General features: G+C 31.0%; 1 protein-coding gene across 1 annotated transcript in view; it reads left to right on the top strand.

Moving 5' to 3' along the window:
- LOC126881473 (CD151 antigen-like) overlaps positions 1 to 13529 on the top strand; it is a 76176-nt gene that overhangs the window by 24462 nt on the left and 38185 nt on the right. The window contains exons 3-4 of the mRNA XM_050645748.1: positions 4168 to 4359; positions 12099 to 12272. Coding sequence (XP_050501705.1) covers positions 4168 to 4359; positions 12099 to 12272 — 366 coding nt within the window. The remainder of the gene's footprint in view (positions 1 to 4167; positions 4360 to 12098; positions 12273 to 13529) is intronic.

Below are 13529 nucleotides of genomic sequence, written 5' to 3'. Positions count from 1 at the left end.
TTTATTTTGCAATAACATAAGATAGAAAATAATGAAGATATGGCAATTCTGCGTATGCCAAATGAAAGTAGAAAACTGATGCTCTCAAAATGTACTAAAGAAAGATAATAGCTCTTTGTATAACAAGGGAGGAATGTGCTACTTTTGAATGAAGTTTACTGCCTGACGCGTAGCGGAGGGCAGTAATCATTCAAGGGAGGAAAAGGCACTTTACTCCCATGTTATACATATGGTTTTTCCACCTTCCTCAAATAACAAATCATTTTTTCATTTTTACTTAATTTATTTATGTAACTAACCAACAAAATTTATTAGAACTAAAACTAACAAGTAGGTACAATATAACTGTCAACTGTCAAATATAAGTCAAATTATTAATGTAAACATTGTTAAATCGGAATAACAATTTACTGTTTTTTACCATTCTGCAAAATACAGAGTGTTTTTAAATAAACGTTAAAATGTATAGATACTTACGTAATAGAAAATAGATATTGTACAGGGCGTCAATAAGTTATATTTCATGAATAAAATACCATGACGTCGCTTCTACTTTTCCTCCCTAGGGAGGAAAAGTACAACTTTGCTCCCTAAAATCAGGTCCGGAAAAGTATACTTTCGGTAGAGGTAGGTGGAAAAAAAATTATCTAATATAGTCAAAAATCCTAATGCCAAATTTGTGAAATTTTGTAGTTTATAAATATTTAGAATAACTTTAAAAATGTTGTCCGTAGAAAAAATTATTTTTCCACCTACCTCTACCGAAAGTATACTTTTCCGGACCTGATTGTAGGGAGCAAAGTTGTACTTTTCCTCCCTAGGGAGGAAAATATTTTTCCTCCCTAGGGAGGAAAAGTAAAAGTGACGTCATGGTATTTGATTCATGAAATATAACTTATTGACGCCCTGTACAATATCTATTTTCTATTACGTAAGTATCTATACATTTTAACGTTTATTTATAAAACACCCTGTATTTTGCAGAATGGTAAAAAACAGTAAATTGTCATTTTGATTTAACAATGTTTACATTAATAATTTGACTTATATTTGACAGTTGACAGTTATATTGTACCTACTTGTTAGTTTTAGTTTTAATAAATTTTGTTGGTTAGTTACATAAATAAATTAAGTAAAAATGAAAACTGACTTGTATTGTTATTAATTTGAGGAAGGTGAAAAAACCATATGTATAACATGGGAATAAAGTGCCTTTTCCTCCCTTGAATGATTACTGCCCTCCGCTACGCGTCGGGCAGTAAACTTCATTCTCGGGATGAAAAGTAGCACTTTCTTCCCTTGTTATACAAATAGCTATTACATATTAGAAAAGCTGGTATTTTACACGAATTTGTAGAAATGTATTTCAATTGGTGACTAGTCGTGGTAAGTGAAGGGGAGGCTGGGAGCCGACAAATGCACGGTTCAAAAACTAAAAAAGGCAACTTAAAACTACTATTTTCTATATCTCAGGATCTACTGAATATATTTTGATCAATCTTTTTTTAATTTGTATGTAATTTTTCTGTACATTACAAATATGCAATTTGTCTATGCTTTTTCTCATGAGGATCTTTCAGTGCGTCACAGTTTTTCGATTTCTTTCTAACGCATTAAATTGCATGTGACAGAAAAAAACGCACGTCGGTGATTACATTTCGTCGGTGACATTTATAACATTTATTCTAGTTGTCAATAGATGGCGCTATAATCGAAAAAAAACTATTTACGAATTATATAATATATCTACGAATATAATCTGTTCAATTTATAAGACTATACAAATCAAAGAAAATACCATTTTATAAATGCATTAAACACAATTGATTTGATTTTATGCCAAATCGCAAATAAAATGTGACAACTGTCAGATTTAACTAAAATGTCATGTCACTAAAATGTATATTATCACGGACTTACCTTTTTTTCTATCATTTGTGACGCACTGAAAAATGCTTATGAAAAGAAGCATAGACATTTATTTTAATAAACAGTCTAATTTGTTTAAACAATTTTTGAAAAAGTAATTTTTTCCCAAAAATCCATGATTTTAATCATACTATCGTTATTAATCACAGAAAAAGTTAAGGTATACTTTAATAAATAAATTATCTTCAATAAATAATTATCTAATAAAAATCATTTATTTATTAAAGTGTACTTTAACTTTTTCTATGATCATTAATGACACTATAATTAAAAAAATAGATTTTCGTAAAAAAAATATTTTTCAAGAATTGTTTAAACAAATTAGACTGTTTATTAATCAATAAATTTATAAACAAATTGCATATTTGTAATGTACGTAGAAATTACATACAAATTAAAAAAAGAAAGACCAAAACCCGTTGAGTTGATCCGGAGATACAGAAAATTATATTCGTTTGAAATTGCTTTTTCGGTTTTTTAACTCGGTGGATTTGTAGGTTCCCCCTAGTAATCGTTTGAACTACATTTTTGAAAAATCGTAGAGGGTGCTGTGAAAATACAATGTTTGTGCAATTTTTTTAAGAAAAAATACAAATCCCATTCTTTAAAATGGCATTAATGAGATTCCTTAATTATTCTAAACAAATTAGCTGTGAATTAAAAAAAAACATATGGCTAACTTTGTCCCAAATGAACCCAGGCTAAATTTTTTTATTTGAAAATTCGTGTTAAAATATTATCTTTTCGAATATATAAAAATATTGTTTCTACGGACAACATTTTTAAAGTTATTCTAAATGTTTATAAACTACAAAATTTCAAAAATTTGGCATTAGGATGTTTGACTATATTAATTTTTTTTATCTTTTTTAATACATTTTGATACTGTCACTTTTCTACTTTCATTTCGCATACTCAGAATTTCCCTATCTTTATTATTTTCTGTCTTATCTTATTGCAAAATAAAGGTATCTGGGATCAGGAGCGTCATTTGAAAATTTTGATAGGGGGGGGCAAGCATTATATATACAATACATTTATATGCAAACATAATACAAAATTGATCTATTTTTTGTAAATTTCAGTAATTTTCAGGGCCAGGGGGGGGCAAATGCCCCCCCTGCCCCCTATCAAATGACGCCCCTGTCTGGGATAAACAAATAGAATCACTCTTAAACTAATTAACGGATCGGTCTCAAATTTTAAGGGTTTTTTAAGTACCTCAATATCCAACTTTGGGTGAAACACTAAAGTTCTAAGGTAGTTTTAGTAAAAGTTATTAACAAATAACGATTTTCACTTATTTTGCAGTTTTCGTAGCAACAAATTAACTTTTTAACTTTAAAAAATCGGCATTTTAAAGGTATTTTAATGCTCTAAAAAAATTAAATTTTGTAATTTTATGTCAACTATTTAGCTTTTAAATGGGGTGCAAAAAATCGAAAAAATCGCGATTTTTGCACTAAATTGTTAATAATTAAAAAACGGACGCGAACTCTAGGCAGGAAACAGGTAGGTTTTCTTCCTATAGGTCTACAATAACTAAAAAAGTAGTCAGCTACCTGGATCTTTGAGTGTCCCGAGAAAATCCTTATTACTCTGGACTATATATTTATATTATCCAAGTGACAACAAGAATACCGCCGGAAATACAGTTAACTGATCCGTACTAAGTCAATGTTAAGAAACTAATTTTTAATAATAAGCTACAGAACATATTCTGTGGCGGGATAAGACGATAAAATCTGCACTCGGCTGGATTATTACTTGGTATTGGGCAATCGAAAGTACATATTTAAAAAACCCCCTAAGCAAATTTTAAGCTCCCTATGGGGTCACAGGTGTCCCCTATCGCAAAAAATGTGTTTTTTATATATAACTTTTTATATATAAAATAACAATATATATTCACGAATTTTTTCTAATTTTTTAAATCAAAGAAAAGCTCAAAAAATTTTTTTTTTGGAAAAAACACATTTTTTGCCATAGGGGACACCAGGGGTAACATAGGAAGCTGAATCCAGCCGAGTGCAGATTTTACCATCTTATCCCGCTATAGCCTTTAAATATTATAATCTGTTTTTTTTTTAATTAAATTTATACGCGATATTTTTAGTATTAGGGAATTCATTCCTTTGATATGCTCGGTATTTGAGAATGACGAAATGCTTTCTTAATTCAGACAATTATTCTGATCATTAGTTCTCATTAAATTTGTTTAAATATTATCTGTTTTAGTTCACTGGATTAGCGATTTGTGCGTTAGCAGCATGGAAATTTATGATTACGTTCCATTTCTTACGAGTCCTGGATAGTCACATGTACTCAACGGCATTTTACTTATTTCTAGCTACGGGTTGTCTAGTCATTTTAGTATTCCTTTTGGGATGCTGTGCGATACCAAAACGTTGGACCAAATTATTATTTTTAGTAAGTATTTTTTAACCCGCCAAAAAACATTAAAAATCGTGGGGTATATAGTAGGGTGGAACGAAAGGATCGGAAAAAACATTTTTTTTCTTCAAAGAACTTTCTAATAGCACTCAAAAGTTGCCTTATCATGTCTACAATAAAACTGCAAAATATTTTTGTTCTAGGTTTACATCTTGAGGTGCCGCAAGAGCTTTGAAAAGATGGGTTTTTAACAAAAAAATACAGAAAATTTCAAATATTTTATATACTTAAGCTGGTGTCGTTGCTAATATTTCTTAGTAAAATATTGTTTTTAATAACAGTTAATATTGCTCTCATTGCTACATGTACACAATCCGATAAGATTTCTTTAGTTACAATATTCCTCTTGATACTTAAATAAATTGGTATTTTGTCTCAAATTTGGGCATAATCTTTTGGGAAGCAATCTTTGCTCTAACAAAACCATTTTTGCTTCAAGATCACAGACACTAATAGAAGACTCATGACGAGCTCTATGACTCTTTTCACTGCCTACGTATCACAGGGAAAACACGGAAAATCCACACACTGCGCCTGATAACTATGGTCTCTTACTTCACTTATATACTTTTTGAAGTACTCGTCAGTTATACGTTTTGTCATAGGAGGCTTAGTAATTTCTACTTTCGTCCAGCTAAATATATTAATGTAGTCATTGGAATTAAAGTTAAGCTTCGGGACAACAAACTTCCTTACACCATTTTTGTTCCGATCTTGCCTTCAAAAGTCGCCGCAGACCTAGCTCCCCTATGTGTTTTCTCTTGTCACATAAAATGGAGAGAAGCACATTTTATGAGTGGGAGAATTAAGCATTCCTTTGAATTACTGGATCAATTATTTGGAAAAATTCCTCACAAAGATAACGTGAAAATTTGATGAGTCTCCATAGATGTTTTGATCCATTAACACAAAATGGCCAAAGAAGGCCAAACATATAACCGAAGAAGGCGATTGGCCAACGTAAGCCATCGTGAATGAGCTAATTTTCCAAGGGTTTTTAAAGAAAGATCAGAAGGATATACACCACTGGAGATTGCTTTGCACATTTCAAGTAAATATTTTTGATCTGTGCTTAGATCATCCTTTATCTCTAGAATAGGGAGGTTGTTTTGTATGGGAGCGAAATTAACCACAGGAAGCTGGTTACAGATTTCAAGTTCATTGCCCTTCAAATTCATTAGAACCTTTAGCTTTTCCATCCAATGTGCAAAACAAATGACGCCAAGACAATTAATTGGTGTAGAAAAACAAATTGAAAACCACGTCAGCGGCTTATTGAGGTTTTTTTCTCTTAAAAGAATTACACCACAGTTAACACCGGTGTTAGTGGCAGTTCCGTCACATCCGACAGCTGTTATATTGGCAAAGTTCAAAGGATTATCATCTTGAAAATGCTCCATTATGCTATCTTTTGTAGCATCACCTGTACCGGAAGCAGGAGTTATATGCCCTAGGAAGGTTGACCCAGGTTCCTCTACTATTGAAATATGCTCTTCTACTACAGTTAGAATGTTAAATTATATTAAGGAATGAAATAAATATTTACTATTAAATAGTTCTTTAAATGTGGAATACAAGTTCAAACTTTGTCAGTTTTAGTAAAAATAAATATTGGACTGTTGTAAGGTAAAACTAAAATTATCTTGAACTGAGTAGTTCTAGAGTGTGAATTTATCATTTAAAATAGGAATTAAAATATTACAATAGCTATTCTTTACCAAACCAAAATCATCAAAATTCGCAAAATTTAACTAAAAATTCTGATTTTCAACCCTTTTGCGGCACCTCTAAAATATTTGGTTTGGAAAAGTATTTCATTTGTGGCTTAACAATGGACATAGGTAATTTTCTATTACTATTACACATTGAAATTATAAAAACATTGTTTTCGTTCCACCCTAATATTGATATAGGTACTTTTCGAAAACGAAAAACATCTCATGTATTTAATATGCAAAGGAAGAGACATAGAGAATAGAACGCAGCAGGGTAAAAAAAGTGATACTCATTATAACTTGTTATACACACATGCAGTTTCAAAAGTTATGCATCCTCTAAAATTATGCTCATTTTCATAGTTAATTTTTTAGTGATGGTCACCTGATGAACCTGAGCACCAGGTGCTCCGGAGTCAGTTCTGATAGCTTATTCGTATTTAGCAACCCCAAAAACCACCCGATTAATATGGTTGCATCGTTTTAGTGCCGATAACTCTCGAAACTCCAAAAGATGACGTGCCTTGGGGTCGGGTCTGATGACGTATTCGTATTCAGCGACCCAAAACCCCCCGAGTAATCTGTTTGCATTAATTTAGTGCCGAAAACTTTGGAAACTCCAGAAGATGTCTATATTTTTTGGTCGCTGTACCAAAAACTAGAATGCAATAATTGTTAACATAAGCCTAACAGAAATTTAGTGTACATGAATCACTGCTTTATTTAATCTTGATATCTAGTATAGTTACATGACCAATAATCGCTCCTTTCTTTGCTCTCCTGAAAAAGTTGTTATAAATGTAATTAAACATAAGTAGGTACTGTATAAAGTTTCACTTAAAAACGACAAATACTCGATTTATAAAATATACATTCGTTGAATCTCCTTGAAGATAGAGAATAAGGCACATCAAAGAAATCATCAAATCCTGAAAAACGAAATTATTTACACCACGTAATTAATGATCCAAACAATAAAACTGAAACCGAAAAATAGACCACGACCTATTTCATGAAACCCGTTTCCAGAAGGAGGCATCACATTAACATAACATGAAACGTTAAACATGAAACAAATAAATTGCAAAAAACGAAACCGTTTCATGTTATATAGGGTGAGGCAGATAACTGGCCTATTAGAAATATCTCGAGAACTAAAGGCAACAGAATCATGAAAATTGGAATAAAGGGGTTTTGAACAATAATCTATTAAATGAAAATATTTTCATCTCTTTGCAACTTCCGGTTATACCGGAAGTTGCTTATAACTTCATTTTTTTAAATGGAACACCCTGTATATTTTTACATTTTTGGATTCTCCTCAATATCTTCTTTCTTAAAATATGAGATTTTGTAATATTATACAGGGTATTTTAAAAGATATTTACGTTTATTTATTAATCTCGTAGCAACATTCACATCCTGTAGAATTGTAATAGTTTGACATTAAAAACTCTGCTTACGTTCAAGTGATTTTTAATATAGTCTATTATTGTTAAGAATCATTAGTATAACTAATTTTGAAATTTTAGTATACAGGGTTGGTCGAAACTCGGAATGAATATTTTCTGAGTTTTCTTGAATAGAACACCCTATATTTTAGTATTGTAATGAAATGATATTTCATAGTACTTTTTTATTTTATAAGTATTCCCTATACCTAACTGCTTTAATTTGTGAGTTGTTGGTGATTCAAGCTAAGCATTAATTGCAACAAAAAATACGTAAAATTTTATTAGATTGGCCGTGAAAATATTCAATCACAAATAATTTTTCAGAAATAAATACATATTAATCCAGACTGATCCTTAAAATTACCAATAATGGTTTAGCTATCAAAATACCTACGTAGTTAAGATTGTTGCTGCGATTAACAATTAAGCACAAATTAAAGCAGTTAGGTATAGGGAATGCTTAAGAAATAAAAAAGTACCATAAAATATAATTTCATTACAATACTAAAATACAGGGTGTTTCATTTAAGAAAACTCAGAAAATACTCATTCCGAGTTTCGACCAACCCTGTATACTAAAATTAAAAATTTAGCTATACTAATGATTCTTAACAATAGTAGACTATATTAAAAATCATTTGAACGTAAGTAGAGTTTCAGTTGTTAAACTACTACAATTCTACAGGGTGTGACTTTTGCTACGAAATTAATAAAAAAACGTAATTATCTTTTAAAATACCCTGTATAACATTACAAAACTTCATATTTTAAGAAAGAAGACATCGAAGAGAATCCAAAAATGTAAAAATATACAAGGTGTCCCATTTAAAAAAGCGAAGGTATAACCGGAAGTTGCAAAGAGATGAAAATATTTTCATTTAATAGATCATCCTTCAAAACTCCTGCATTCCAATTTTCATGATTCTGTTGCCTTTAGTTCTCGAGATATTTCTAATAGGCCAGTTATCTGCCTCACCCTGTATAGTAATCAAAAAAACAAAAGTAAAAGGGTTAAGATAGGCAAAATGCCCTCACAATTTTTTTACGTTCTCTGCAATTAAAAAAATGAGATAACGCGGATTTTTAGCTCGCCACCCCCCTTACCCCTCCCCACAGCCAAAAACGTAGATTTTTAGATTTAATTTTTTTTTAGTTGGGTTGCAATTGATTTAAAAATTTAAAAAAATTCACACGTGTAGCTGAGGCTTTTACAAAACATGTCCATTTTTTATGTACCCTTAGGTCGAGTGTACATAACCTCAAAATTTTTTTTAACTTTTTTAAAACCTATAACTTTTTTTTGGAGGGGGCTGCAGGTCCAATTTTTTTTTGGATTTTGTGTATTTTATCAAAAGCTATCTCTCTGATTTTTTTCAGATTTTTCCGTCAGGTACGCCATCTTGAAAAATCCGGAAAACTGTTTTTTAGGGGGTTTTTAGGGATTTTCTCCATTTTATAGACTGCAACATAGATCAACTCAAGGTTTTGTTAATAGATTATGTATAATTTGAAATAAATGAGTATTTTAGGATTATCAAAAATTGGGCAAAACACCTTTAAACCCCCCAAAAACCATATTTTTTTAAGTTATGTAAGGGTTTTTGCGGGCTTAATGATATTTTTTGAGATCGATACAGCCTGAATATTTTTGTTTCATTTTTTTAGGTTATATGTGATTAAAAAATAAGACTAATCGCATTTTTAGCCCACCACCCCCTCCTCCTGCGCCCACAAAAACGTAAATTTTTCTATTTTTTTGTTTAAAGTTGCAATTAATTTAAAATTTTTATGAGGCTTCTACAAAACATATCTATTTTATAGACCCGTGTAGGTCGAGTGTACAATACATATAACCTCAAAATTCCTTTTTTATTTTTTTAAAACGTATTTTTGACTTCCAATTTTGATATTTTTTTAAAACGTCCAATGAATATTGTACATGTACATCTCTCTCTCGCGGACGGCCGCTTCAATACATGCTTAGCGCTCATTTTTAATTATTAAAAATAATAATTAATAATAAAATGACAAAAATTTCTCTAGGCTATTGCAAGGGGGCTTTAAACTTTGAGTTGGTCACTTTATGACTTTCATAATTATAATTTTTCATCGAGTTATTAAGCCTTGAAAATGGCCATTTTCGCGTTTTTCAAATTTGAAATTGCATGTAACTCGACAACAGTCAATTTTATAGAAAAATTACAAGATACCTTTTTTGCTCAGCTTAGTCCAGAGAATCTAAAACAAATTTGCCCGAAGTGAAAAAATTGATTTTTTTAATTCGTTTAAAAAAATGTTTAAACAATTTTCCGACCGCGGTACTGCCTGGCACCTTGTGGATTTGTTATAAGGACCTGTTTTTGAGTAAGTTTGTGCAAAAAAATTAATCGGAATAATTTACCTAACGGGACAAGCATACAGCGTGGACTATTTGCATTGTGAGCCAAACGTATATGGTTTGTAAAATACACAAAACACAAAAAAAATTAGCAGCCATCGCCAAAAAAAGTTATACGTACCTATTAAAAAACAAAAAAAATGAGGTTATAATATGTACACTCGACCTTCGGGTCCATAAAAATAGATGTTCTGTAAAAGCCTCAGCTGTGCGTGTGAATTTTTTGTAATTTATAATTTAATAATTACTATTCTAAATGCGAAATAAGCCACAATTTAACTAAAAAATTATTTTATTAACGTTTCGAGGTCCACCACGGACGTCGTTGTCAAAATACAAAATATTAATAAAACAAAAATGTTGCTTGGTAAAAAAATCTTCTAATAATTTAATTTAATCTGACTTATTTATATAGATCGTCCCAAACCATTTTTTCAGTGCGTCACAGATTATCGAATTCTCTCTATCGCATTACAGATGGAAAATACAATAATTTTTTAGTTAAATTGTGGCTTATTTCCCATTTAGAATAGTTAATTACAAAAATGCCACAAAGAAATAGCTTCAGAACAACATGTATAATTTAATTGCAAACCAACTTAAAAAAAAAATAAAATCGAAAAATTGACATTTTTGGCTGTGGGGAGGGGGAATAGGGGAAGTGGGCTAAAATTGCGGTGAGTCCCAATTTTTTAAAATCATATAGAACGTAAAAAAATTTAAAAAAAATATTCAGGCTATATCGACCTCAAAAAATATAATTAGACCCGCAAAAATCCTTACCAAACTTTAAACAAACATGGTTTTTGGGGGGTTTAAAAGTGTTTCGCCCAATTTTTGAATATCCTAATATACTCAGTTATTTCAAGTTATACATAATCTATTAAAACCTTGAGTTGATCTATGTTGCAGTCTATAAAATGGAGAAAATCCCCAAAACCCCCCTAAAAAACAGTTTTCCGGATTTTTCAAGATGGCGCACCTGACGCAAAAATCTGAAAAAATCAGGGAGATAGCTTTTGATAAAATACACAAAATGCAAAAAAAATTGGACCTGCAGCCCCCTCTAAAAAAACGTTGTAGGTTTTAAAAAAAGTTAAAAAAAAAAATTTGAGGTTATGTACACACGACCTAAGGGTCCATAAAAAATGAACATGTTTTGTAAAAGCCTCTGCTACACGTGTGAATTTTTTGAAATTTTTAAATCAATTGCAACCCAACTAAAAAAAATTAAATCTAAAAATCTACGTTTTTGGCTGTGGGGGAGGGGTAAGGGGGTGGCGAGTTAAAAATCCACGTTATCTCATTTTTTAATTGCACAGAACGTAGAAAAATTTAAAAAATTGAATTCTGAGAGTGAGGGCATTTTGCCTATCTTTGTATAGTCAATAAAGGAAATTATTATTATCCAAAAACAAAAACAAAAAAATAGAAAACGACGTTATTGGGTGCATCCATACAATGATATAAATCATAAATATAGTACACATCTGGTTGCAAAGTAATTGAATAATCATCCTGCCAAATTTCGATTATTTTATACAATGGGTTTACAAAACATTTACAACATTATGTTCTATTGTTGGGTCCTAGTTAAAAAAAAATGAGGAATTTTCTTGGTATTGTCTATTCGAGTCCTTCTCCAGGTTATAGGTAATTGTACAACTCTTCCGTACTGTTCCACCACAGAAACCAATGCAATATTAAATTCTTGGTCGATATTCATATTATACACATAATTAATTCTCCAAAACAATGAAACTGAAATCGAAAAATAAAACACGAACTATTTCATGAAACACGTTTCAAGAATATACAATATTTCATGCTCATGAATCACACTCGTTTCATTGGTGGGCGGACTTCTATTTGTTTAGCAGTGTTTTATTTTCATGAAACGCGTTTCACGTTTCATGTTTCTTTGATGTGCGGCCTCCCAAAGATAAAAATATTTCGCTCGCATGAATCACACTCGTTACATTGGTGGGCGGGCTTCTATTTGTTTAGCATTGTTTTATTTTCATGAAACGTGTTTCAAGTTTCACGTTTCATGTTTCTTTGGTGTGCGGCCTCCCTAAGATAATTAAAATATTGTCATGTGCTAATTTTATCCGTATACAAATTAATTTTATTTTCTTTCTCTTTTAGTATATTATTCTCTTAGTACTACTATTTTTATTCGAAATTTTAATTGGTGTGCTAGCCTTCATCTTCCAGGATAATATCGAAGAAGATCTGAGTCTTAATTTTAACAAAACGATAATAAGCACTTACCAATTCGACGATAGTAAAACGATATCCATCGATTATATTCAGGAAAAGGTAAGATAAAATTGATTTTAAAACATACTTACATTTGCCTTTATAAAATATTTGTATTATCGCGATTTTAAAGTAGGTCGCTCTGAGCGTTAACAAAGTGTCAAAGCAAAATCGACCGACCTGCTCATGGTGGCGGTTTTTTGAAATTTTATCAGGACGCTTTGTGTATGTTTAAATGAGACATTTAAAAAAATGCCGTGTCCTGCTAGTGATATTGTGTATTAATATAAACAGAAAATAAAAACGCACTTAATCTGATATAAATTCTTCTATTTCCAATATTGATTATCAGTTTGATTTTGTATACATAACCTCACTATCGCAGTTTATGTCAATAAATTTTTATTAACGAAAAATAAAATATTGTTGTTGCACTATAAATTACAGTATAAATTAATAACTAATGAATTCTAACAATTGTATTCGGTTATTATCACTACAAAATAAAATATTCAAGTTTAACAAAATAATCCCATAAGACTCAATGTTAAAACGTCCTGACAAAATCTGACAGCGTGTCACGTGACTGTAAGTAGAGGGGAGACGCACGGAGCCAATACTTGCCTATCATCAGATACACGCTGGTATAGTATTTTTACTACAAAAACGTTATTACGTAGGTCAAAATTTTTGACGTAAGAGAACTGTCAAAACATTATAATGTGACTTTTCATTGTTGCCGTGTTTATAATAAACATAGCAATAATGAAAAGTCACATTCTAATGTTTTGACAGTTCTCTTACGTCAAAAATTTTGACCTACGTAATAACGTTTTTGTAGTAAAAATACTATACCTATAAATTCAAACTTTTGACCAGCAGGGCATTGGTGTTTATATAATTTTTAGTACTACTATAGTACTAGTGTACAAAAGAGGTCCTCACTACAAAATAGAGGAAATCCTAGCGATTCAGCTCTATAAAATGTTACATTCTACATCAAATGTCGCATAAAATGTGTTTTACGTCAAACGTCACATTCTGCATCAAATAAATGTCACATAGGGTGCATTCAGCAGACGCAATCGCTAAGTAATCGATTAGTAATCGATTTGTGATTTACATGCTGAATGTCACAATTTATGTGGCATTCAGCAGAAAATCACTAATCGATTAGTTAGCGATTGTGTCTGCTGAATGCACCCATAAATTTTACATAACTGTCGTATTTCACATAAATTATCACCTTTTACGCCAAACGCCAAATTCCAGATTTTACGTCAAAAATCGCCTAAATGTCACGTTTTATGACAAAAC

Source organism: Diabrotica virgifera, chromosome 3, assembly GCF_917563875.1.
Source record: "Diabrotica virgifera virgifera chromosome 3, PGI_DIABVI_V3a".
NCBI lineage: Eukaryota > Metazoa > Arthropoda > Insecta > Coleoptera > Chrysomelidae > Diabrotica > Diabrotica virgifera.
This window is presented reverse-complemented; position numbering and strand designations above follow the sequence as displayed.